Source organism: Centruroides vittatus, unplaced genomic scaffold, assembly GCF_030686945.1.
Source record: "Centruroides vittatus isolate TY-2023 unplaced genomic scaffold, ASM3068694v2 contig_466, whole genome shotgun sequence".
In the NCBI taxonomy this organism is placed as follows: domain Eukaryota; kingdom Metazoa; phylum Arthropoda; class Arachnida; order Scorpiones; family Buthidae; genus Centruroides; species Centruroides vittatus.
In genome coordinates this window covers 214,288-240,834 of record NW_027122260.1, presented here as the reverse complement: position 1 = coordinate 240,834, position 26,547 = coordinate 214,288, and the positions used below count along the sequence as shown (strand labels likewise).

The 26,547-nt window shown below is 28.4% G+C and overlaps 1 protein-coding gene across 2 annotated transcripts in view; it reads right to left on the bottom strand.

The window, feature by feature from the left end:
* The window catches only part of LOC136977667 (uncharacterized), an 86,033-nt gene that overhangs the window by 30,800 nt on the left and 28,686 nt on the right, over nt 1-26,547 (bottom strand). For both annotated transcript variants that reach the window (XM_067273201.1, XM_067273200.1), the window contains exons 4-8: nt 24,736-24,903; nt 15,767-15,925; nt 12,364-12,630; nt 7,260-7,436; nt 5,664-5,913 (exon numbers count right to left, since the gene is read on the bottom strand). In XM_067273201.1, the coding sequence (XP_067129302.1) occupies nt 5,705-5,913; nt 7,260-7,436; nt 12,364-12,630; nt 15,767-15,925; nt 24,736-24,903 (980 nt within the window). In that variant the 3' untranslated portion in view covers nt 5,664-5,704. The remainder of the gene's footprint in view (nt 1-5,663; nt 5,914-7,259; nt 7,437-12,363; nt 12,631-15,766; nt 15,926-24,735; nt 24,904-26,547) is intronic.

The following is a 26,547-nucleotide window of genomic DNA, read 5'->3' as shown; positions in this document are numbered from 1 at the left end:
TTCGCTCCCGTTCAAGTTTATTGCTCTAGACACGCGCCGATGTTTGTTTTTAGTTCTACTGGTGATTAGGCTTTTATTTCAACCTCGTCCGTTTTGGTTACAGAAGATGGGGAGACGGGCGTCATGTGATCGCTTACCTCACATTTTACCACAGAAATTACCTTACCTTGAAAGTTTTATTTTTTTTCTCGATTTTAATTATTATTAACTATCTTTTTTTGATGGATTCTCATACTTATATGTGTTATGAAGTTGCAGATATTTTTTTTATTAAGTTTTACAAATTTATGTTTTTCTCTTCGATTTTTATATATAAAAAATACGAAAATTCAAATATTTATTAAAATTTATCAGAAATGCTAAACTATAAGTACAGTGTGTTTTACAATACTATTGCGAACAGATATCGTCAATTATTTTATAAACATATTTATAATTTTAATTTTTATAAATTATTTAAATTGATGCAACGCGACACGCTCAGAATCAATTAATTACTGTTGCACGTTACTTAAGATGGCGATGGGACTCGATTCAATTACTTCTTCATTTCAGATGTTAATTAAAGAGTGTTATTTTAATATAATATTAAATAGTGTATGTTTATTATAATTAATAAATCTATATAGGAATAATATATATTAATTACTGAGTGTATTTAAAAAATAAAAAAACGGAACAAAAATATAATAGAAAAAAAAATGTTTATACTATACCAAAATGCTTTTTACATCTATTCTATTGGGTTGAGTCATAAATAAGTTCCATTAGCGAGTAAGTGTAAATGACTGTCAAATACTTGCCAGATGTTGTGTTGCTTCAACTGAGTTTTATTAGTGGCTATTAGCAAATAGTCTATAAATGTAAATTTTAACACTGAAGTGTCAATAATGTAATAAAAAATTATTTTTGAATTCATTTAAAATGGAACATTTGAAAGTGCATGTATGCCATATCATGTTGTGGGAGTTTAAACTCGGCAATAACGCTACAGAAACAACAAAAAAGATTTGCAATGTCTACGGCAGTGGTGTAATTTCAGACAGAGCAGTTCGAAAGTGGTTTACAAAATTTCGTTCTGGTGATTTCTCCTTAAAAGATGAAGAAAGACCAGGCCGCTCCTCAGACTTTGACGACGACGTTTTAAAGGTCCTGATTGAGCAGAGTCCACGGCAAACGACGAGGGAGTTAGCAGAGAAACTGCACACATCCCAATCAACCATCAATCGTCACCTCCAAAAACTAGGAAAAGTAAGCAAGCTGGGAGTTTGGGTTCCACATAACCTCAGTGAACGGAATAAAGCAGACAGAAGGTCAATAGCTGCTACCTTGCTTTCTTGGCAAAAAAGGAATCTTTTTTGGCTAAAATTGTTACGGGAGATGAAAAGTGGATCACATACGAAAATGTTATTCGAAAAAGACAATGGGTTGACAAAAATTATCAGCCACAACCAAACCCTAAACCCAGTGTGCATGAAAGGAAAATTTTGTTATGTGTATGGTGGGATTGTCGAGGAATTATCCATTTTGAATTGTTGCCACGCAATGAAACTGTTACGGCAAAGCTATAGGAGTTCATCCAGGAGTTTTTTTTTTTCAAAACCACCAGAATTTTATGCAAAGGAAATTGACAAGTTGCCCGAAAAATGGCAAGAAGTCATTAATAATGATGGTGAATATGTGTTAGATTAAAGTCTATTTTTGTACATTTTATTGGCAAATAAATTTCAGTTTAGAAAACGGAACTTATTTATGACTCAACCTAATACTTTCAATACAAGAGTTATATAAATAATAATTAAGATAAACAGCATAAATTGGTAATACAAATAAAATTATATTATATATTATTTATTTATACATTTAAATATTCATTTCTATTATTCGTTTATACATCTTACATTATACAATGCTAAAACTTTATGTACAGTACATCTTGTATTGCAAGAATTATAATTAGCGTGTGCAAAAAAGTTAATTTTTTTATTTTCTAGGTTAGGCATACAGGGTTTCTTTCACTGATTTAGCAGACAGGACCTTTTGGATGCAGTATCCAACAAATGAACAACTTTTATTGATATCTATATCAATAAATGTCGTTAATTTGTTGGATACTTTATCCAAAAGGTCCTGTTTGCAAATCCGTGAAAGCAAGCCCTTATGCCTACCCAGAAAATAAAAAATTACAGAAAAATAGGTAATATAAAAAATGAATACGTTCATATAGTGTTAACTTTCTAATTGTGTTCTTCCACTCAGGAAAATGTTGTGATGGTGTCATAAAACTTTATAAAATAATTAAAAAATACCATTGTAAGAAATTAAATTATTTCCGGTCAAATTTCAGTTTATTAGAAGTAATTCACTTTAAAATAACGCGATTATAAACAAAGAAGCGCGCGCGCCACCGCTGCGGCTATTTTTAGTAACAACGACTGGCGGGGAAATTTGAAAATTGATATCCGAGATAACGTGCGCCATAGTGCCGATTAGGCACCAATAATTAATTAAAAATAACGGAACGCTTTAAGCAAAAAATGAATAGCGCATCATAAAATTGAAGAAAAATTAGACAGGTAATAATTTTTTTCAGATTTTTCGGACAATTAGAATTTTTACACAAACTAATTAAAAATCGATTGGTGCCGAATCGGCACTAGACGCGTGACGAAGGGTTAATGGAATCTATCAATTATAGAACAGATTTCATTCATTCTTGTATTGATATGTCATGTTTTAGTGTTATAAAAGAAATGAAAATTTTGTTAAATGAAAAATTTTTTTACATTATGTGTTGAAGTGTTGATTATATTATTTTCTTATTAATTAAAGTTTATATAACTTACTAACTGTATTCAAATATATAAAATTTTATGCACCAATATTAAAAATATATACAGTAGAGACTCGTAAATCGGAACCCCGGTAATTGGAATTGCCGGTAATCGGCACAATTTTCAGTCGGACTGTGTCGTGCTGAATCGAACGTTTTTGATACTAAATTTACTTCTAAAGTATAATTTTTATGTTTTTATATTCTTCAATATATTTATTTTGTTTGTACAAAATGCAGAAATAATTTTTAACGATACGATAGCCTCGATTATTATTATAAAAATTTTTGTTAGGCTTAAAACCGACGAAAATTCAACACGAAGTGACACGCAACGAAAAAAAATTCAACATGAAGCGACACGCAACAGAGAAAAATTTGAACATCGGACAGGTTAATATATTTTTTCGTACATAATCCGTAATCGAAACAAATCCCTAATCTGAACAACCCCAGTCCCCAATTGATTCCAATTTTCGGTTCACTACTGTAATTTTATATAAAACAGTACACAGTACATCACAAGAATGTACACTAAGAAGGGATTTTTCGAAATTCCTCCCCACAGGGGAGAGGATTATTGATTACACTGAAGAACTCTACTTCTACTGTACTATCTATATGTGATTTTTTTTTTTTTTTTTTTGTGTTTTTAACTGCATTTTAGTAGGTATGCCATGAGAATGCACACTAAGAAGGGATATTTAGAAATTCCACCCCCAAGGGAAGAGAAGGAAATAATTCGTTTTAGTCAATATAAAGTGTAAATAATAAAGAAGGAAAATAAATAGTAGCCCATATAAATATACATTTTGGCAATTAATAAATATTTTAATCATTTCCACTTTTCAGATAATCCAAAAACAATAAATCAAAAATAAACGAACTCTAACGAATATTTGAATTCATTCCAAATTCGAAAATTTAAAATATAATGTTCCAAACAAGTTTTTTTAGATTTTAGAATTTAAAATTAATCATTTTACTTAAGTAAGGTTAAAAATTTATCATAAATTTGATTTTAATCTTATAATTTAATTGGGATGGAGTGATGATAATAATAATAATAATAATAATAATAATAAGCACAGAGCCCAAACAGTTAGGTGTTGAAAGTTTAAATTTGGTACCAGTTAGAATACATCATAAGAATGCACACTAAAAAATTTTTTGGAAATTTCCCCTGCAGGGAGGAGGAAGAGGGTTAAGGATTACCCCGAAAAACTCGACTTCTACTATAGATTTTTAGAGGCAATTTTTTGCATTTTTGCAGGAAATCGAACATATTTTTTAGACCCATCTAAAAATTTTCTAATTAGCCTCAGAAGAGGGAGGGACCTAATTCTTGCACCTGATGAAAATGGGTAAGATCAGCTATATAACTATATAGATTATCTTATGTAAGAGTTTATCACACCTAATGACCAATCTAACACATTTAAAAAATTATTTATTCCTCTACTGTACACAATTTAAAGAATTTTTATATGTTAGATTGGTCATTTGGTGTGATAAACTCTTACGTAAGATAATCTTCATATATATATAATTATATGATTTGATATATATATATATATATAAATAAAATCAAATACAGTAAGACCCTGCTTAATGCAGGGGATGCATTCCTAGACAACAAAGTGCTAAGCAAAACAGCATTAAATGGGTCATTTTAACATAGAGTAAATAGGAATAAGGAAACACGTAACCAAAAATAAACAAATTTTACTTTAATTTTAAGTTATTTTTATATTAATTTGTATAATAATACATGTTATAAACATAACATATGCACACAGAAATGTAAAGTTCATTTTTTGTGATGAAGGTTCTGGCTCTTCTGAAATTCTTTTTTTTTTTTTGTGATAAAAGTTGTCTAGTCGCATTCTTTTTCTTTCCTGAACCATATGTCGGTAGCAGAAGATCGCATCCAAAATGCCTTGTTTTGCTTTTGCACTCCTTTTGAAATCCTGATCATTTTCTACAATTCGATCAACGATTTCAGTTATGGTTACCAAACTTTTATTAAGGAAATCTGTAGAGAAATTCTTTGAGTTCTTTGTTTTCAGAATCTCTATTCTCCAGTTCTACATGAATTACTTGTTATACCAGTCTTGAAGGACGTCATTAGTAAAGCTCTCATCAGAAACCTGCTGTAACTCCTCAATATCCTGCTCATCTATATCTCCTAGTCCTGCTGTATCGATTAGGTTGACAATTTGGTCAACCTAACAGTACAGCGATAGGCTCTTCTCATTGAGAATTCTTGAATACCTTCAGCCATAACTTCTTTCACACTTTGTTCATGCATTTATCAGTTAATTCTTGCCAAGCAAAATCAATATTTTCTATGGCATCCACAATGTTATATTTTTTTCTAAAATTGAACAAAAACAGATTTAAGTATGGCACTACGACAAATTGTTTCCTTTTTCTGATTGGTTCATGTTCATAAATAATTGTATTATATACGAATCAATGAAATGCCGCAATAATTTAAACCAGTGTAAATTTTGAGCTTTTTTTAAAGCTTCAAGCAGACCATGTTATATCAAATCAGCATTAAGAAGTGGGGTCTTACTGTACTATAATGTGATATAATAGTAGGATTAGAAGTATGAAATAATCTATTAGATTACTTTGTATATTACTATAAAATAATACAATAGAAGGGTTAGAAGTATAAAATAATCTAATAATCTTTGCTGTTGTTATTTTTGTCCAAGCAATGCCAGGCTCATCTGCTAGTAAAATATAATGTTAACTTATAATATATATTATTTTTGCTTTATTTTTAAAATATTTAAATGATAAAATATAATTTACTTACTGGCAATAAGACATATGCCATATTCTCCAAAAGAAAATAAATCATTCTGTACTAAGTTTCTGGCCTTCTGAGTTTTCTTCAGAAAAATGGCACTTTTCTTTTCTCTCATCTAATTGCAAATTGTTATTGACAGTTTCTAAATTGGAATCTTTGTCTTTTAAATCTTGCGCAGATTTTAAAATACCTTTTACTTTACCATCATTACAACTTAAATCATTTGAAGGTAAAGATTCTGAAGGCAGGCTATTTTCTATAAAAAAATTTATGTAAATGTAATTAAAAATACCAAATTTATAAATAGCTTTCTTTCTATTATAACTTTATAAAATAAACTTAGGTGAAAGATACAATAAGTAAATTTTTTTTATACTAATAAATACTTGTAGTTAAAAAATAATTTTTTTTTTTTTTTTTTGAAGTCTTTCCAATTTATTCTTTCTACATCACAGAAAACTTCATTGTTTACAAAAGTTACATTTTTTAAATTATGTAGACACCAAAAGGACTTATAGAAATTTTACATATTTAGACAGTAAGAAGATAAACACCAATACATGATTGTGTGTACCTGTGTGAAGAATGAATTAATTTTGAAAGCTTCAAAAAATTTCTCTCTGATATCTTCTAATTACATTTAGAGTAATTTTCCATCTTGAATTTATTGTTTATACAAATTTTATTTTGTATTTAGAAATAATTGGTAACACTTTTTTTTACATGATATTCAACTTGTTAATGCACATCATCAGTTTGAGGGAATATTGTTTTTGTACAAAAATGACACATCTAATAAAAAAATTTATTGAAATCTCAACAATAATTTTCACTTTTGCCCATAAAAAGTTACTATTTTTTTCTTGATAATTGTTACTAACTTAAATTCAAATTCTTTCAAAAAATCTTGCCATGTTAGTTCCTGTTTTACAATAAATTTTTTAGTTTTATATTGTAATTCCACAATTCATTGATAACTACAGTCTTCAGTGCATTTACAATATACATAATAATAATATTTTTTTGTTTTAAACAATAAAAACATTTTTTTCCCAACATTTTCTATTCACCTTCCAATTTTTATTCTCTCCAACTACAAAAGATAGTAGTCAATTATACCTTATCTGCAATGATAATTCAATTGAAGTATGGATATTTTTTTTACACGTGGCAATTGGCATGAGTTGATATTTAAAAAATTCTTTTGAGCAAGTTTACTATCAATACAAACAAACATCAGAAAAGTACAGTTAGAAAAATTCTAAAATATAAAATAATGAAATATGATGGATAAAAAGACTACTAATAATATCAGACAAAGATGAGAACTTTTTGACTTCAAAATATTCCAAATTTATCTACCTTATGAATGATTTGTAGTAAATTTGTGAGAATAATGATATACTATTTATCATCTATTTGGTTTTATCATTTCACATAACTGGAGAATATATCATAACACAGTTACTCTAATTCATTTCATAAAATTGTCTTTTATGCAGATCTTATAAACAAGGTAAATAGATCACTACTATTGCAACTTCAGTAGCTATTATTACATTTTGCAACTGACATTACAAAAAAATTGTTAGTATTACTTACGTTTCTCTGATTCACTCTCTACATTGGTTTGTTTCTGCTCTAATGAGGTATTCTGATTTTGATTAACATTCTTTTCTTTTGATGTAGGAAATGTTGCTTTTGGAATACCTAATACTACAGCAGCTCTTCGACAAACATGTTTGATTCTTGGACCTCGTCTTATACATCTTGTATTATCTAAAATATATATATAATTTTAAAAGTTCTTGATAATATAAAATAAACTTATCACTGTCAATTTAATTCTTTATTTAAAAAATAAAATCCAAAAACAATTTTACTTCCAGTAGCTTTGTAATAAACAAAAATCAAAAACTGAATTTTATTTCAATTATTGAGTTTCTACTTTTAAATGATGCAAATATATCAATTACAATAAAACATTTGTTTATTTATATGTTATTGATGAGAAATCTCTGAATGTGCAAAAAAATAAAAGTTTTACTATGAAAAACAGGATTATTATACCAGAAGGGAAATCAAACATCTTAAAAAATTTCCAGTAATAGTTTTGGTGTAGTAACCATAGGTTCTCACAGGCAGTCTCAAGCCTTCATCAAACAGTTTCAATTTTGTATTAACATGGAGATATCAATGTATAGTACAGAGTGCATTGAAAAGACAGTTATCCCATTCTTAGTTTTCATTTGGATAGCACTTCTGTGCTATCCAAATGGAAACTACGATAGAAACATGATATGGTAATGTCCCACTATACTAAAAACAACTGCTGCCTTTGACCAACATGGAATACAGTGCATTCCTGGTAAAAACAATGTGCCTAATGTAACCCAAATGAGACAAATCAAATAGTTTTGATACCAATTAAGCTGAAAGTGTATGCTGGAGGGTGAGAGGCCACAGAACTTTGCAAAAGATTTCAGAACAAGCTCTGCCAATTTAAACTGAAAACTTCTAGAACTTTTTGAAAGGTAGAAAAACAAAAGTTTGAAAGGCAGCAGACTATGAAGTAGATATGATTTTGTTAAACTGACAATTACTCAAATACAGTAAATTTTCCTTAATTCATTTTACATGCATTGTTCATTTTGAAACCATCACAATTTCCAAAATAAATTCATTTCTGTATTTTGAATTTTTAGTTTGCATGCCCTTAATTAAATTACAGGACTACAATTGTATTTAAAAATTTTGAATACTAGTTATATACTTAAACAATAATACAGAATATATAGTGATAATTTTTAAAGTATGCTACAACAAAGATGCAGAATATTTTTAGAACCAAAAATTTTCCCAGAATATAAATATTACATACAAAATTTTCCTGAAAATTGTTGCATGCTATCATACAAAACAGAAAAATTTATGAATGAATCAATGAATTATCACTTTTTAGTTTGTAAAATTCAAGTTTACTCTTATAAATAATAAAATAAGACTACTGTATACAAAATTTTTGAACATTAATAATAAATATACGTAGTGGTACCTTGTAGTTTGAATAACTAACTTCAAACACTTCAGAGTTCAAATGCTAAATTAAACAAAAATTTGCTTTGGAGTTCAAACTGTGTGCACATTAAAAAATGCATTTGAAATGTAAATGCAATCTGTCATGTACCCAAGTCATCTCTTGCTCTTGCATTACACTCATAAGTTTTCAGTGCTTTTTTTGCTTAATTTTTGGAGTGTTTGGTTACATATATTATGTGTTATTCATTCATTTTTAACATTTTCTTTCTGCAAGGTTTTGTCAACAGCCTTTGGGCAACCTGTAGATTTTGTATTCTTTAGTTCAAAATTTCCTGAATAGATAAATAGAACCTTTCAAATCACATTTGACATATTTGAAGTTCAGGAGCATCTTCCCCATACAAATTACAAATTATTTTTACTGTTTATATGGTGTTGTAGCCTTTCTGAAACTCAAAGCATAATATGCCTCATATGCTTTTCATCTGAAGACATTTCAACTTGAATTTATTCAAATAAAAAGAGAAGTAAAAATTTTAAAATAAGCTTCTAAACAAAGAATATAATCTCACATTATAATAATGTATTAAATTTCATAATTGTTATAATTAAATCACATATCTATGTTAAGTAACAACAGCTGTTTAAAATATGCAAAAACTTTATTCAATCCAATATAACCTTTACTTATTAATCATAACATCAGAGAAGTGTGTGAAAGCAACAGAGTCTAAGAGGAAGATTGTAGTATTGACAATTGAGATGAAAAGAAACTTACTGCAAAGCATGAAAGCAGTACACACATGGTGCATCTAACAGCCATGTTTAAGATGCCAAAGTCAACAGTGTGCAACCAATAAATGCAATTTTCATTTTATTGTACGTTATTTACATATTTTATTTATGTTTTCATCTATTAATTTATTATTAGGACATTTAATTGTGTTATTTTTACCTTAAATTATGTGTGTTTGTTGTTTTAAGTTTATTGAAATGGGTATTGTTTAGGATCTGGGAATGGATTAATTCACTTTCCATTATTTCTAATGGAAAAAAATTCAGACTTCAAATGAGTCAGAGTTTATGGCCTTGTGGGTTGTTTTAAATTTGAAATATAAAGCACCACTGTGATTTGAAATATTCTAATTAAATAGGTCTAAAATATAATTTGTCAGCACAACACTAAACTGATAAATTAATGTAAAAGTTTTTATATTAAAAGACTGCTTTAATTTAAGCATGTACTAGACCATAGCATAGGATAGCACATACAATTATAAACTTGATATGCTACATTCTGTGTTTATTTTCATTAAAATAAAACTGAAGTCAAACATGACAGGCATCATCACTAATAAATGGATAACCTTATTTTTTAATTTGGAGCACTAATTAATGACTTTTTTAACATTTGAAAATGCAAGATTTCTTTATGATAACAATGGCCATATAATTTTCTCTGAAAAATTATTTTAAAATGCATCAATTTTTGCAAAAATATAATTTGTTTGGAATTTTTGACTGACTTTCATTATTTTTCTTTTTGAAAACACAATCATATTTTTATGATGTTTTAAAATTTTTTATAAAATAAAAAATATTAGCATTGAAATATACCTACAAAAAATAAGATTAAAGGAAAATATATTTATAAAATGATATCTTCTATTTACATATTTAATCAAGACAATTCAGAAAGTTTTTAATTGAGTTTATTAATTTGCAAATTTTCCTTGTGAGAAACAAGTGAATATTTTGTTTTAATTCAAACTGACAAAATTTCACTTATTTTAAATAATGTTGAAAAGAGTTCAAATAAAAATAAAAACAACTGAAATAAAAGTCCAAAGTTCCATTTCACTTGTTTTGTAAAAATTTAAACTGTGATTTGGTAACCAAGACTGACTCATTCCTACTGAAAGCAAATAACCATGTAAGTAGATAGAAATATAACAGATGACTGTATTGATCAGAAGCAAAATAAATATAACTCTCTACCATCTCTCGCTACTAGAAACCTACTGTACAATTGGTGACTCATCACTTAACATGTGCACTACAGCAACACTGCCTCACTGATACATGTCTTTCACACTCAAATCTCTGCATGCTTATTTTTTTGTTTTTAACCTGACAGTTAGATATTGAACATGCTAATTTTCCCAATTAATGTCTATAGGTTTAGCTGAGATGTTACTTCATTTTATTGTAATGTTTTTGAGGTTATTGCCATAGTATTATTTTTCTATTGCAAATTTCCCTGGAACTACTTTAATTTCCACTCAAACCTAGTCTGCATGTTCAGACATATTTTGTATCTCTGTGTTACAATATAATGTGACTCAAATTTGGGAGCACTTGATATGTAAGAATTCAATACAAAAAGCTGCTTTATTTTATTCCATTTAAAATATTTCTAAATATTGATTGGCACTCATTATAACAAGAACAGAGTATCTAAATCATGAGTTAATAAAATTTAAATTTCTCAAATTAGATGGCTTGTAGGTTCCAGTCTCAATTTTCTCTGCTTCATCTGTACTGTGTATTCATATAGTGCATTCATTCTCAAGTAGTTGTACAATTTAGTAAATTTTTTTATTCTACATTACATCATCATCTATTATTGTCTTAACTGAGTTTATTTTCTTACCAATAAAATGATGTTTGATAACGTACTTATGATTTGTTTGTTATACTTACTGTCTCACTTTATATAGATTGGCATTCATACTAGTTTGTTTTATATTGATGAATAAACTAATTAACCATTTCATTTTATTTTAAATCACTTAATATCATTGGTTACTAGGCAAATAAATGTTTTGATGCACTACAATGTTATTTGAAGAACACATTTTAGGGCAAACTTAGCTACCCTAACATAGTGTTATAAAAGATGTTTGAGTTATGCCATAACAAGGATCAAATTTTGATCATAAAAAATAATGGTATATTTCATCTATATTTACAAGATTTCAATTTACAAGAATCAGGAACCAGTTATGCTCAAATTGAAATTACACAGTGCATTTAGTGAATCCTAATTATAGTATGCTAGTTAGTATAGTACAGTATAGTATATCATAGTATAGTACAGGGGTGGGCAAGCAAGAGTTCAGTGGGAGCCGAAATGTAGGTTTTGCAAAATGCATGGGAGCCGCAGTTCTGTACTGTCGTGGCGGATAGTATGGTAAAGCGCGCGATTTTATTATATAATATAAAAATAATATAAAACAAATATTGAATTTTTTTAATAAACATATTTTCACAAAATATAAAAATAAAATTGTAAAAATAATAATAAAAAAACAGAAATTAACACTTTCAGCAAGAGCCGCATGTAACTCAAAAAGAGCCGCATTTGCCCATGCCTGGTATAGTATGTCAGTTACCACTTTCTAAGAAAGTATTTTTTTAATTTTGAAATTTTGTATATTAAATATCATTTAAATTTATTATGTTACAAATTACTATAAATTTTTAGCTTTGTGTGAAATTTACTAAAACATATTATAACAGAAAAATTAATATTGTCCAAATAACAAAAAATAAATAATACTTTATACAATCAGAGATTATATTTGCAACAGTATTGAAAACATACAAAACAATCATAATAAAAAATATTAAATATAAATCTGACAAACTTAATAAATTTTCTAACCTTTCAAATTTTTGTCTTTTGTCTTCCTGCATTTTTTCCCTTTTTGATTTTCTGTTTTAGTTACTAATTTTGTTCTTTTAATTTTCTTCTGACAAACTGCTCTTGAATTTTGTTTTATTTCCACAGGTGCTGGTTTTTCAGACTGCATCAAACAATTTGTTTCTTGAACTGAATTGCAATTACCTTTACTTTTATTTGTAGTTTCTTTAGTTCCTTCCTGATTTGTAATGTGATTATTTACAGTTGAATCTGATGCATTTGATGCATCTATAAAATATAATAAAAATAAATGAATCATCTAAAAAATTTTTCAACTTCATTATTTAAACCAGACATTCTGCTTTAAAATAAAAAACAATTTCAAATACATTAATGTTAGCCTTTACAAAATGAAAATAGAATTTATTGCAATAAGTAAAATATATTCTTTATGCCAATAATTATTCATTAAATAATTAAACTTTCTTTCCTTGTTAAAATTCTTTAATGATGTTGAAATTAGCACTTTGATGATAACAATTTTTCATTAAGTTATGGCAATGCAACACTTAGGCAATCTGCCTAGAGGGGAATGCCTTCCACGAGGTCTTTTATAAGGGAAACTGGCCCATATTTAGGCGTTACAGACATGGAGAAAACCTGGAAAACTCCATGTGGCCAGCTTGTCCAAGTGAGGATCGAACCACAACCAAACTCCCAGTGTTCAGGGTGTGAAGACCACTTGGCCACTGGTGGGCCTTGATGATAACAGAATTATCACTTTAGCCTTAATAAAAACTAGTACTTTCAATATCACATTGATGCCTTCTGGTTAAAATAGAATGTTTTAAAATTACCATTATAAAAACATTTTACTGAAAGAATACAAAGTTGTAAATATCAAAATTTGATTGTAAATGTAAATGTAAAATATTAAAAATATAACAATTTTAAAGGAGGATAAAAGAATGTTACAAATAATCACTAATGTAAATTACAAAAAATGGGAGTAAAATGTAACTAGAACAATACTTATGAATAAAAATAATATAAAAATGTAAATTTAATTTTTTGTATCATGTAATTTAATGTATGATGATACTCATTTAAAAGCTTAAATAGTGTGATCAATATGTTTGGGATTTCTAAAGTATGTTTGTTACATAGTTCTATTGCAGATGTTGATGATATGTTAATGATTCCCAAATGAAGATAGATTTGCACTCAACACATTGTTTGAGTAATGATGTTTCAGCCCATAAAGGTATAAGATCATAATCCAATAATTTTTTGATAATTCTGTGGTACATCTGCTGTTCTCGATATCTCTCTGATGTTCTATCAGTCAAAATGAAAGTTTTCTGTTTGTAGCCTCTATGTAATGTAGCCTTGAGTTTGTGCTTATTTGCTATAAAGGAATTACATAAATGCCTGACTTCTCTAATATTGAAAAAATATCCCGGTCATTACAAAGTAATCTATATAATGGAGGCTGAGACTTGATTGGAAGGATAAGCCTACTTTTTAAAAACTCTTGCAATTCATAATGTGATAGGACCTAAGAATGGAAAATATGGGCTCACAAAGGTTAATTTTTCATTTCTATTATGTAGAGATGTGGGAGGAAAGAGAAATCTATACATGATTTTTGATGTGTCTGAATTTAATGTGTGTAACCTGCTTTCTGAACTGCAGTAGATATTATCTGCAGTTCTTTACATGCAAGATACTTATACCCTTCTTCACAGGAAGGGTATAAATAGGTCCTGTGTATAAGAGCAGATATCGCATTATTTATATATTTAACTGGTTGAAATGAACCAGCAGCGATAATGTATGGATATAAATCAAATTTGTGATGTACTATGTAGCTAATACATAATAGAATACTACAGATAAAAAGATCTATAAAAGCAATACTGTTGTCTTTCTCATCATCTAAAATAAATGATATTGATGGATATACGGAGGACAAGAGCTGTTTTAAAGGTCTTCATATGATCCATCCCATGCTAACAAGATGTTGTCTACATACCTAATATATAGAACTTTCCAGTTCTATACATTAGGTACGTAGACAACATCTTGTTAACATAGAAAACAACATGTTTTATACATTAACAATATTTTTAAATTTGATGTTTTTCATGATTAATTCTGATAAGATGGCTGAAAGAGGGAACCTCATGGATATACCTTGTTTTTATAAATATGTTTGATTGTTAAAACTGAAATAATTATTTTCAGTTATTAATAAAAGGCTTCTCATAGATCTAAAATCTGTTGTGTTGTGAAGCCATTTTTCAGAAGAGTGTTGGCTAATATTACTGCTTCAAAGTTTGGTACCAAAGGATAGAGAGATATGACATCATATTTGTAGAAACATTAAAAATTAACTGGTAAACAACCTAATGTTTTGTTAATAGCCAATTTAGCATCTACAGCTGATAGAATTATCACTAGTCTGGTAGTTACATCATCATCAAAGTGCTAATTTCAACATTAAAGAATTTTAACATAGAAAGACAGTTTAATTATTTAATGTATAATTTATTGAATTCATAAAACTAATTTTTATGTAAAACAGTTTTAAGAATAAGAACATGCTTTACAAGGATATAAGAATATAAACAAAAATATTTATATAAATTAAGTATTAATATTTGTTTACACTCTTATACAAATATATAAGAAATAAAATATTCTGATTAATTATGTCGGATATAGATAAAATATTTAATGATAAAAAATGTTTCATAGATTTTTACAGTTGATCAAGATCAATTTAAACTATGATAGTTAGATTCCATTTAACTTTGAATGACATTAATGAAGAGATTTTTTCTATTAAAAACATAGAACAAAAAATATAATTACCATAAAAGGCATTATTTTAAATCAGGAATCCCCATGGGGTTGATAAGGCATTTTGGGGTTGATTGAAAATGATTTATTAAAAATTATTAGTTCAATGGGTTATGTATATGACAGTTCATACTTTTGTAAATTTGCACATTATAAGTACATCTCATCTAAGAAACTGATGTATGAAGAATCAGATTTATTTATTTATTATCAAAAAAAACAAGGCAAGAATCAAGAGGGAAAATCAAGGTTGATAAATTCAAGGAATCCTTGACTTTATCAATCCTAATCTTTTGTTTTCAGATTAAAGCAGAAGATTAGAGAATATACAATACTGAAAAACAAAAAAAGGCTGTAGTTAAATAGTTTTTATTGAATCTTTTTACTACAATTTGGAAAATTTAAAGTTAGAACATTTAAGTTTAAAAAAATAGCACATAGTCAACTGATTTATAGAATGTGTAAATATTAGGATAATACTAGTAATTAACTAGTAATGCTAGTAATTAACATTAATTACTGTAAAAAATTAAATAAAATACATAGTTTTATAACTTACCTAATGTTGGAAAGAAATCTACAAGTTGCTCTTGTAAATGAGAAGGTACAACAAATTTCTCTAGGCATATTTTTAACCAGCATGCTTTACAACGTGAACTTGGAGTAACCCATTTATTTTCAGAAGAATCTGAACCAGTTGATGCAATAACACATGTTCCTGAAAAATTATACATACATATTAAAAAATTACTACTACTTCCTAACATTTTGAAATTTACTATAATCCAAAATCTATATTAAACCAAATACAGTATGTAAAATGCAAAAGTCTATATAACAGTTTTCCACTTTACAGCTTCTCACATTTATGAATTCTCTCCTTACCTAGAACTAACAATACATCTTTTCTTTATGACATGCCAATAAAATAAATTGAGTGCCAATTTTTATTTAGTAGGTATTATATAATTTAAAGATTTATGACAGTTGGCTTGACAAGAGATTTTTTCCCAAAAACCAATTTCTGTGCACACTAAAAAAGAGCCAATTATCATACCTCACTTAGCATAATCACATTGCCATCATCTGATGATTTATAGAGTGATGCAACTGCTGCCCTACATGCCTACACACTTTACATGAAATGGAAGGCATTTTGCAATGAAATGTGAAAATTTTTAAAAATGGCATCAAAACTTTCAACTTAAAATGACATTTTACATTTTCCTACTTAATTTTTCAACATTTAATACTAACGTCTTATCTGACATGTTACTATTTAAAGTCATTCGCTTACATGCTTCTATTTTTAAATTCTCATTCTATAATTTGAGTCTTTTTTTGTAAAAGAATAGGATGGCATCTTATCCTCAAATCGTTTTTCAACAGCAGTATCAGACCATCTAATATTTGTTATTTATTTATTTTTATTTTTGCATTTTTTTTGAAAATGCAAAAATGCTGTATGTAATGTTAAGAACAAAGGGTAGAAATATGATGTTGTGCACAATTTGGAATTGTGGATGCTGAATGCTTATTGATTGCACCAGAATCATCATGCAAAAATATACATTGATCCAGTATTCTGTCAAAGTACTTAAAGGCAATTCTAACCAGATGACAATTTTACTGCACATAAGCATTGACAAAGGCAACTGAGTCACCTCAAAATCATGCTAAGTGGAGAACCTGCATTTATGATCCAGTTTTTATGGTCAGATGTATCAGGGACCATAATCCATCAAAGACTTTCAGCACAGTAGTTTGCTGCAACAGCATTTATGAATGGATTAAAAATTCAAAAATGGTCACACAACTGTTATGCATGAGGAAGGAGTTCACATGTCACAGTCACAAATGAGGACAATCTTGAGAATGCACACATAGCTCTCTGACAGACAAATGACTATTAACAAAGTGACAAATTGTCTGCAAATTAGTCATGGTTCTGCCTATAAAATCATTCATAACCAACTTGGGTTTAATAAAGTCTGCTGAAAACCTAAAATGTTGTATAAACAAATGTATCTGTCAACAATATTTAGATTTTTGTGGAAAGAAATGTAACACCTTATAAGACAGAATCATCACTGGTAATGAAACATGGATTCATCACTTTGAGTCAGAGAGTAAACTGCAGAGTATAGGAATTGCATTACAGTTACAGTTAAAAATGCATCGGTAAAGATACTGGTAATTTGGTATTTTTTAACAGTAAATCTGATAGAAATAAATAAAAATGAAATAATTTCTCTGAAGCCAAATATTTAAAAAAATTTATTTATCAAATAACCAAGTAATACAAATACTACAAGAAATGCAAATACAAATATACAATTTCAAAAATAAGAACAATTGAGGAAATTTCCTCAAAATCAAATAAAGACAATAATAAATAATGCTACTTTTTTAATAACAATCAATTAAGGACAAAAACAACCAACTTAATTTTACAAAGTTTTGTAATAAACTAGCAGATGAGCCCTGCGTTACCTGGGCAAAAAATAACAGCAAAGATTAAGATTATTAGATTATTTCATACTTCTAATCTTTCTATTATATTATATTACAGTATTGTTTATAATTACAAAGATTATCTTACGAGAGAGTTTATCACACCAAGTAGACAAATAAAGAATTTTTAAAATGTGTTAGATTGGTCACTCAGTGTGATAAACCCTTACCTAAGATAACCTTTGTAGTTGTATACGTAAAATACTATACTATACAAACATTAAAACAAAAAGCATATAAAGAATTTGATTATTTTATCCTACATTGTCACATTTATCACAATACTCAGATGGTACAAAACTGGTCAAGTACCAATTGAAAATATAATATTTAAAATTTTTCCAGATATGATATTTTTTCCTAATGTTAACTTTAAGAACTTGTGCCATTCACAGCGAATATCAAATGGTAACCTGCCAACCAATCAAATTTTGCAAAAAAAACAAAAACGAACCAAATATTTAAACTAAGCAACCCAAAAACAACTTAAATCTTATTTTATGCAGGCTGGTAACCTCATATTGTGTAATTTTCCTATTTGAATGCCACCATACAGATAGGTCCAATAGGAGGAAGGAAGTGTTGAAGAAGAGAGTCTAAGTAATTCAACCAAAAGTAGTCATTGACTGCCTCCCGAAAGAGAGGATGGTCAACCACTATTAATTAATACTGGTCTATATTAAAAGTTTGAAAAATGATCTGTGTTAGACAGGTTGTGATGGCCCCATATGTGATCAAAGTTGCTAACCTTAATGATCAAAAGACTTGATATAAACTTGTTTAAATAAAAAAAAATCTTGTAAAAATGCGAGAATAATTGCTTTTATGTGATGATAAAGTGTTTATATTTTTGCAATAGATTGTATAAACTACTGGAAAGTGTGTTCTTGTAAATATCATGTTTTATAGAAAAATGATTGATCTGTAATTTGAAAAAACTGTAGACCTAAAAATTTCCACTGTCCTCCCTCCGACTGTCTGTCCTTCCTTAATCTTGAGAAAGATGGTAGATAAATGAAAATCAAGCCAAATATGGAAAGCTTAGAGCAGGAAGTCCAGATTAACTATATATGAACTTCCATTCCATGGAAGTTCATATATAGTTAATCTGGATTGGAAGTCATGTTACTTCAATTCAAAAGTTCCCCCAAACGAAGTTAGATAGGTGACCAAACAACTCTATTGCTAACAGGAAAAGTATGATGTGCAGGGGCAGGACCACAACCAAAAAAAGAATTGACAACATTGCGACAAAAAATTGTAGCCCAGCATTGTGACTATGTCACAATAAATAATCACTCAGTAGAATTAGTTTGGTTTATTTGGTTATGGCAACACAAAACACAAACAATCTGCCAAGGAGGATGCATCCCAAAAAGACATTTATGTAAAGCTGGCCCAACTGAAATGTTACTAACACGAAAAAAACCCAGAAAACTCCACATGGCCAATCCGTTGGCCATGCACGAACCCAAAACCAACTACCAATGTTTGGTGGTTTCATCCACTCGGTTACTGGAGTATATTTATTGGGCTGAAATTTGAAAAAATTGCAGAGCTATAAATCCCCAGTCATCTGTCCATTCCTGACCTTCCTTAATCTTGAGAATAGTTTGATAGATGAAAGTTGAGACCAAACATGGAAATCGTAAGAGAAAAGGACCAGATTACATATATATGAATTTTAAATTTTTACTGTAAGTCACGTTATTTCAATATGAAAAATTTTTCCCTGAGCAGAGTTACATACGTAACTGGCACAACTCTATTGCTAATAGGAAAAGTATGATTTACAGAGGCAAAACACTACTACACTCCACACAGGCAAGTACAGGTATACCTCGAGTTAAGTCGTTTTGAGTTACGTCATTCTCGATTATACGTCGTTTGTCAAAAAAGTATATGGAAAAAATAAAAATCAAGTTGAAGTCAGGGATGAGCAACACGCGGCCCACCAAGCATTTCTAAAATTTGATTTATTTTATCGACTTTCTCCCATCAATATATTGTTAAAAAATTAATTATAATAAAATGGTAGTACATACTAAACCGAAACAATTTTTTTGTGACGAGTTACTCACTTGTCGGCGACTTGTTTAAACATGCAATACGAACGCGTTGTGTCTGTGCTTGTTTGTGTTTGCTTCTGTCACACAATCAGTCAGACTGGTAAGCTGTTAACTAGCAATTTTAGCAATTCTTGTGTTTCTTGAAAGGCGTGAGTGCAATATTATTGTCAAAAAGGTAATATTAGAGTTTTTTTTATTGAAAATTAAGTTTTCTTACAAATTTTTTAACCTTCAAATTTTTAATCCATAATAGCATGTCTGAAAAGCAAACAAAAAAAACGGAAGGTTGCGGATGAGCACAGGCATTTCCAAGAAAAGTGGAAATTTGATTATTTTTTCACTTTCGTCAAAGATAAAGCTGTATGCTTAATATGCTCAGAGACTGTGTCGACATTAAAAGAATATAACATAAAAAGGCATTACAATACAAAACATGAACAACAATATAAAAACTTAACAGGACAACTCCGGATAGACAAGTTTAATCAAATGGAGAAAAACTTGGGAAATCAACAGGCTATTTTTAAAAATCAAGCTATTTTATCAAATACCGCAGTAAAGGCTAGTTTTGTTGTCAGTCAAATACTGGCAAAAAAAATGAAACCCTTTGTGGATGGAGAGATGATAAAAGAATGTCTGACTGCTGTTGCAGAAATAATATTTATTTTATCAGGAAATGCTATTTCAAACATTAGTTTATCAAAATTCACCATTGCAAGGAGAATTGAAGACTTGTCCGAGAACATAGCAACAACGCTTCGTGAACGCATTGCAAAATTCGAATACTGTTCTTTGGCACTTGATGAGAGTTGCGATATTAGCGATAAAGCACAACTGGCTATATTTATACGTGGTATTGACACCAAATTTAATATTACCGAAGAATTGTGTTCACTGATTCCAATGCAAGGGACTACAACCGGCAAAGACCTGTACGATGAACTAAAGTCTGTGTTGGAAAATTTTTCAATTTTATTAGAAAAGATTATTGGTATATCGACAGATGGAGCACGAGCAATGTCAAGCATGGAGGTAGGAGTATCGGGAAGGCTATTTCAAGACATTAAGAAGGTCACAGGAAGGGAAATATTCGTTAACCACTGCATAATTCACCAGGAAAATTTGTGTGCGAAAAGATTGAGTTGGCCAAATGTCACAGTACTAATAATTTAACTAATCAATTTTATAAAGTCGCGCGCGTTAAATCACCGTGAATTTAAAGAATTCCTGAAAGATTTAGAAACTGAATATGGCGATGTGGTTTTTAATACCGAAGTACGTTGGCTTAGTAGAGGTGCAATGCTAAAAAGAGTATACAACTTAAAAAGCGAAATACAATTGTTCTTGGATATGAAGGGATATGACTTTCCTCATTTTGGTAATAAAGAATGGATGTGCGCTTTTGGGTTTCTTATCGACATGACTCAGCATCTCAATGATCTTAATGTGGAACTTCAAGGCAAAGGACAGTTTATTCACAATTTGTATGATAAAATTCAGGGTTTTGAGCGCAAATTAAAATTGTGGAAACAGCATCTTTTGCAGAATAATGTGTCCCACTTTCCACATTTAGAAAAAGAAAACGTTACTACTTCTCAAAAATACGCACAATATATAGACATTTTAATCAACGAATTTCAATTACGATTCCAAATGTTCAAAGCTGAGAAGACAGCGGTTTCCATGAAAATGTTTTCCTCGCCATTTAATATCGATGTGGATACAGTTCCCGAAGACTTTCAAATGGAAGTGATTGACATTCAGAATAATACCGATTTAAAAAATGTATTTTTCTCAGTAAACATCGAAAATTTTTATAAATCTTATGTGAGCCCTGAGAAATTTCCGCTTTTGACGAAAAATGCAAAGCAAATGGTGTCTCTGTTCGGAAGTACGTATGTTTGCGAACAATTATTTTCAACCATGAAATTAATCAAAAATGACCACTGATCAAGACTGAGTGATGCACGATTAGAAAGCTGCGTATGTGTAGCTACCTCATCAATTCCGGCTGATATTGATCAGCTTGTATCGAAAAAACAGTGCCAAATTTCTCATTAAAAATTTCAAGTAAATTCGTTTTTCTGTTCTTTTCTTGTTTGTTTTAAAACATATTTTGCATTAAAATTTGTATATGAAATCTTTACTTTTTTTTAAATTTTATATTTTTTTATTCTAATGTTTATTATAAATAAAGTTTTGTAAATTATTAATAAATATTACTTTGTGTGTGGCCCGCCAAAAAATTTTAAAATTTAAATTGGCCCGTTGATTAAAAAGGTTGCTCACCCCTGGTTTAAGTCATTTTATTTGACTTTACATCCGTCCGCCACAAATACTGAAGTCATATCATCACTAGAAATGCGTTAAAAGCATATAAAATCATATTAAAATATGTACATTTACAGTAAATGTTAATATAATCATCATAAATCGTAGAAAACAAAACATGAAAACATCTGTGTTTCTGTGTTGTCATCTTATTTAGCGGTCTTTAAGTGCTCATTATTGGCATTTTCCACTGTAGTTTTGACTTACGTTGTAACTACACAAGTAAATTCGACTTATGTCACCTCTCCTGGAACCAATTATTCACGTAAGGCGAGGTATACCTGTACTATGTACTACCTGTTGTAGTAATGACGTAATGGTTCATCTATTTCGTGTTATATCATTGTCACAGTAATTCAGTGAATAGAATATATAATAATTTTTAAAATTATATCCTTTTTTGTAAGAATTATATTTAGTTAATTATTTTGTCAACTTTTTGCCAATAGATGGGGCTACATGTAACTTGAAAATTGAATGTAAATAAAAATTGATATATAGAAATGCAATCAATATTTTGGGGTGGGATGTATGACATGATCCATTAGAAGTATGTGAACGTAACTACCGAGTTTCGTAGCAATTAGTAGAATGGCCTAGGAGTATATAGCAAACAAACATCCTCATTTTTATATATAAAGACTATACAAAGTTTTATAGTTATAAATGTTTGCAAAAAATTATATCATTTAATCATTTCCAGTTTAGTTAATAAAGCAAACTGGAAACTAATTATCAGCAACACCATTTAAAAATCTTTCATCTAATCTAAATTTTTTTTGCTCAAAACTCAAGTTCTTACATTGACACACAATGAATGCCAATTCTAAATAATCATTACACCAATGACATTTTTTACTTCAGTAATTTTCAAATATAAAAAAATATTTATTTATTTAGTCTTTTAAAAGTAAGTCCTATCAGCATAGCTTTATATATGTTAATCAACGGAATCCTAATCAAATGAGTATACCAAGTGACATTTTAATCTCAACAAATATTCCTGGTCTCTTAAAAAAAAAAAAGTAAATGCCAAAAGTCATTAACAGTGAATATGCATTCTCAACTTGATCAACAGAGTCATCAAACAAACAAATAGATACTCCAAACTGGTTTACAATTCAGTGAAAACTTTTTGAAGTATCAATTTTTTCATTTGCGTTTGCAAGAATATTTTGGAATATTAATATCTTCTGACCATATTAACAAACTATAAAATGTTAATAACTCTATACAGGATTATCCAATTAAAAATGCAGCCCATCCAACAAACTGCAAAAGTGAGACTCATCTGTAGACTAGAAAATGTTAATATATCAAACTACTTCTATAGAATTTTAAAAAATATTTCAAAAACAATACTAATTTTTGTAATAATAAAATTTAAGAAATTTTATTAAATACTAATACTTTATTAATTACTTCTGAATCATATCATGACTTAATTCTTCACTTAAGGATGTTTATTGTTTAGTTTTTGATTATAATGATTATAAAGATATCGACACACATCTTTCCTATCATCATTTCTACCATAAAACTAAATAAAAACTACTATTACTGCTATTTCATATTATTCCATTTCTTATTGTGTTGAAAGTATCTGAAAAATTAATTTCATAAATGTTTTCCTTTTTTGCTCATAAATAAAATCAGATTCTATTTCAAACAGGTTAATTATTACTAATTTTTGGTGTATCTCTATTTACTTCCAGCTTTTGATGTAACCAATCTCAACTGTTCCCCTTCCATATAACAAACTGGCTCTGTTGAACCAATATGCTATACAGTATAAAAATGGAATTTATTGATCATTGCAATTCTCAATAATAAAAATAAACTTTCTTAGTAGATGCAATATGATACAATTTTATAAATAAAATATTTCTTTTTCTTTTCTTTTTTTTGGGAACTCTAAATGATGTATTTTTAAAAATTTTTTAACAACTTTCATACAAAGCATTAACAAAAACTTATAACATTTATAATAAAAATTTTATATTCAAAATTTTAAATGTATATAAAAATTATTTTTAATTTATAAATTAATTTTAAAAAGTAATTATTACATAAAAGTTTCTAGTATTTCCAAATAAATTCAGTCATCAATTTAATTCTAAAAGAAAAAAATACAAGAAAACAATTTTCAAAACTTTTTTTTATATTTAATCAGTATAGATTTTTTTCTCTTTACTATTCTTCATAGATAAAAATGTCAAATTTATGAAACAGTAAATTGCTAATAGTAATATGCAAAGTTTAAATCCAAAATTTTCAACATATTAAGAATATATAATTAATATATAATATATCAATCTTTTTACTTACTTATTTTTAATAATTGCTAATCAGCCATTTCAATTAATTGGTTATTAGTTATTAAATTTCAACTAACAAATAATTAATATAATTCTAATTTTAATTTTCTAATAATAGTTTTGATATTATGAATTATTGTATTTCTTTTTATCTTTTTTTTTTATGAAAACAACCAATTTAATTACTATTATTATTGTATTAGATATAAATAGAAACTTATCAAGCATTATACTTCCATTATTCTGAGTTTGTAAGTAGTGAACAGTCAGTCAAAATGATAAATTGATTCACTAACCTCCATTAGGGCAAAAATAATGCCTTGGATTCCTCACAAAACGTGCAAAAAACTTTCCACATGGCTCACAACTAAATTGTCTAAATCTTCTTTGAACATGTGAATAATACTTTACTTGACGACACACAGCACATGTTATAGTTCCTGGCTGACCAAATCGGACACATCCTGAAAAATTTAATTTAAAAAAAAAATACATATATAAAACCATTTTTATCATTTCTTCTGAAAAATGAGTGAAATAACATATAATTTCCAAATCTTTTATAAATTGATATTTATTCTATTTACATTAAAACCTATAATATATTTATTGATTTCTTATTAAAAAAATGGCATTAATTTTAAATCCTTACCCGAATATCAAATTAAATCACATCTTTTAACATTTTACTTACCGACTTTGTTATATATAACAGAATGAAAATACAGCAATTGGTCAAAAAATGTCCCTCCAGTATTTCTACATTTTTGGACTCTGGAACTTGAAATGTTGAGAAATACAAAAAATTTGGGGTTTTTTGTGTGTGTGTGTTATTGTTAAGTGTATGGGGCACAATTTTGTTCACCCTCTTTGAATCTTAATAACTTCTGTGCTTTTTATCAAAAATACCTGAAATTCTGCAGAGAGATTAGTGTATTGGGGTGATTAATGCTATTAAATTTTGGTGATTTAGTGAAAGATCAACAGGGTGAGGATATAAATGAGAGTTGTGTGTCACATCTTGAGTAAGGTTGGACTTAGCGATTTTACTCATTATTAGAATTTACAAGTTTTTTTTTATAAAACCCATCACTATCCTCAAAATTAAGTATTTTGCCATTTTATAATAATAAAAAATGTAAAAACTTTTTAATAAAATATAACAACAGATGACAGCACCAAATGTTGTCGAGGAAAATCAAGCAACTCGTGGATTTTTTTTACTAGTTAAAGGATGTGATTTGTTTGAAAAAAATAATATATACACACAATATATATATATTATTTTTATATTATATAAAAGTAATATATATATATATATATATATATGTTATGGACAAAGAGATTAATCGGGCATTATTCATAATGACCAGAAAGGCACGCAGTGTGATAAATTTTGATTAATTTATCAAATTGACCAGTCATTATGAATACTGCTATCACCTAGTCAGGCAAAGTGATAATAATAAGTTGAGGAGTGATCATTTGACATATGCTAGCCAATCGGCACTCAGTTGTATGTGCGTATTGTGTTTAGTACCGAATTTTAAATTTGATTAAAAAAAACTCCACTTATTTCATTTAGAAACATTTATTTTTTGTGAATTATTTCAAAGTACTATTAACTGATATTCTTCTGGTAACTTAGAAGTTACTTTCATTTTTGACCCTTTCACTTTTTGTATCATTGACAAATATGCCGATTTTGTAAAAATTTGATTGTTCTCACCTTTTTCTGCTATTAACTCATTTAATTGGTTGTTGAAACGATTATTCATATCACTTAATGATTCCTCCATGATCATTACTTTTGTCAAAGAAGAAAGATCAACTACTGGTCATATAAATTTAAAATTCGGTACTAAATGCAATAAGCATGCACAACTAAGATGTAAGTTCTGATTGGCTAGTGTATGTCAGATGATCACTCCTCAATGTATTATCATCACTTTGCCTGACTAGCTGGTAGCAGTATTCATAATGACCAGTCAATTTGATAAATTGCAATGCCCGATTTTGTTGGTCATTATTCATAATGCCCGTATAAATCACTTTGTCCATAACATATATATTACTTTTATATACCATATTTGATTAACTTGAATACA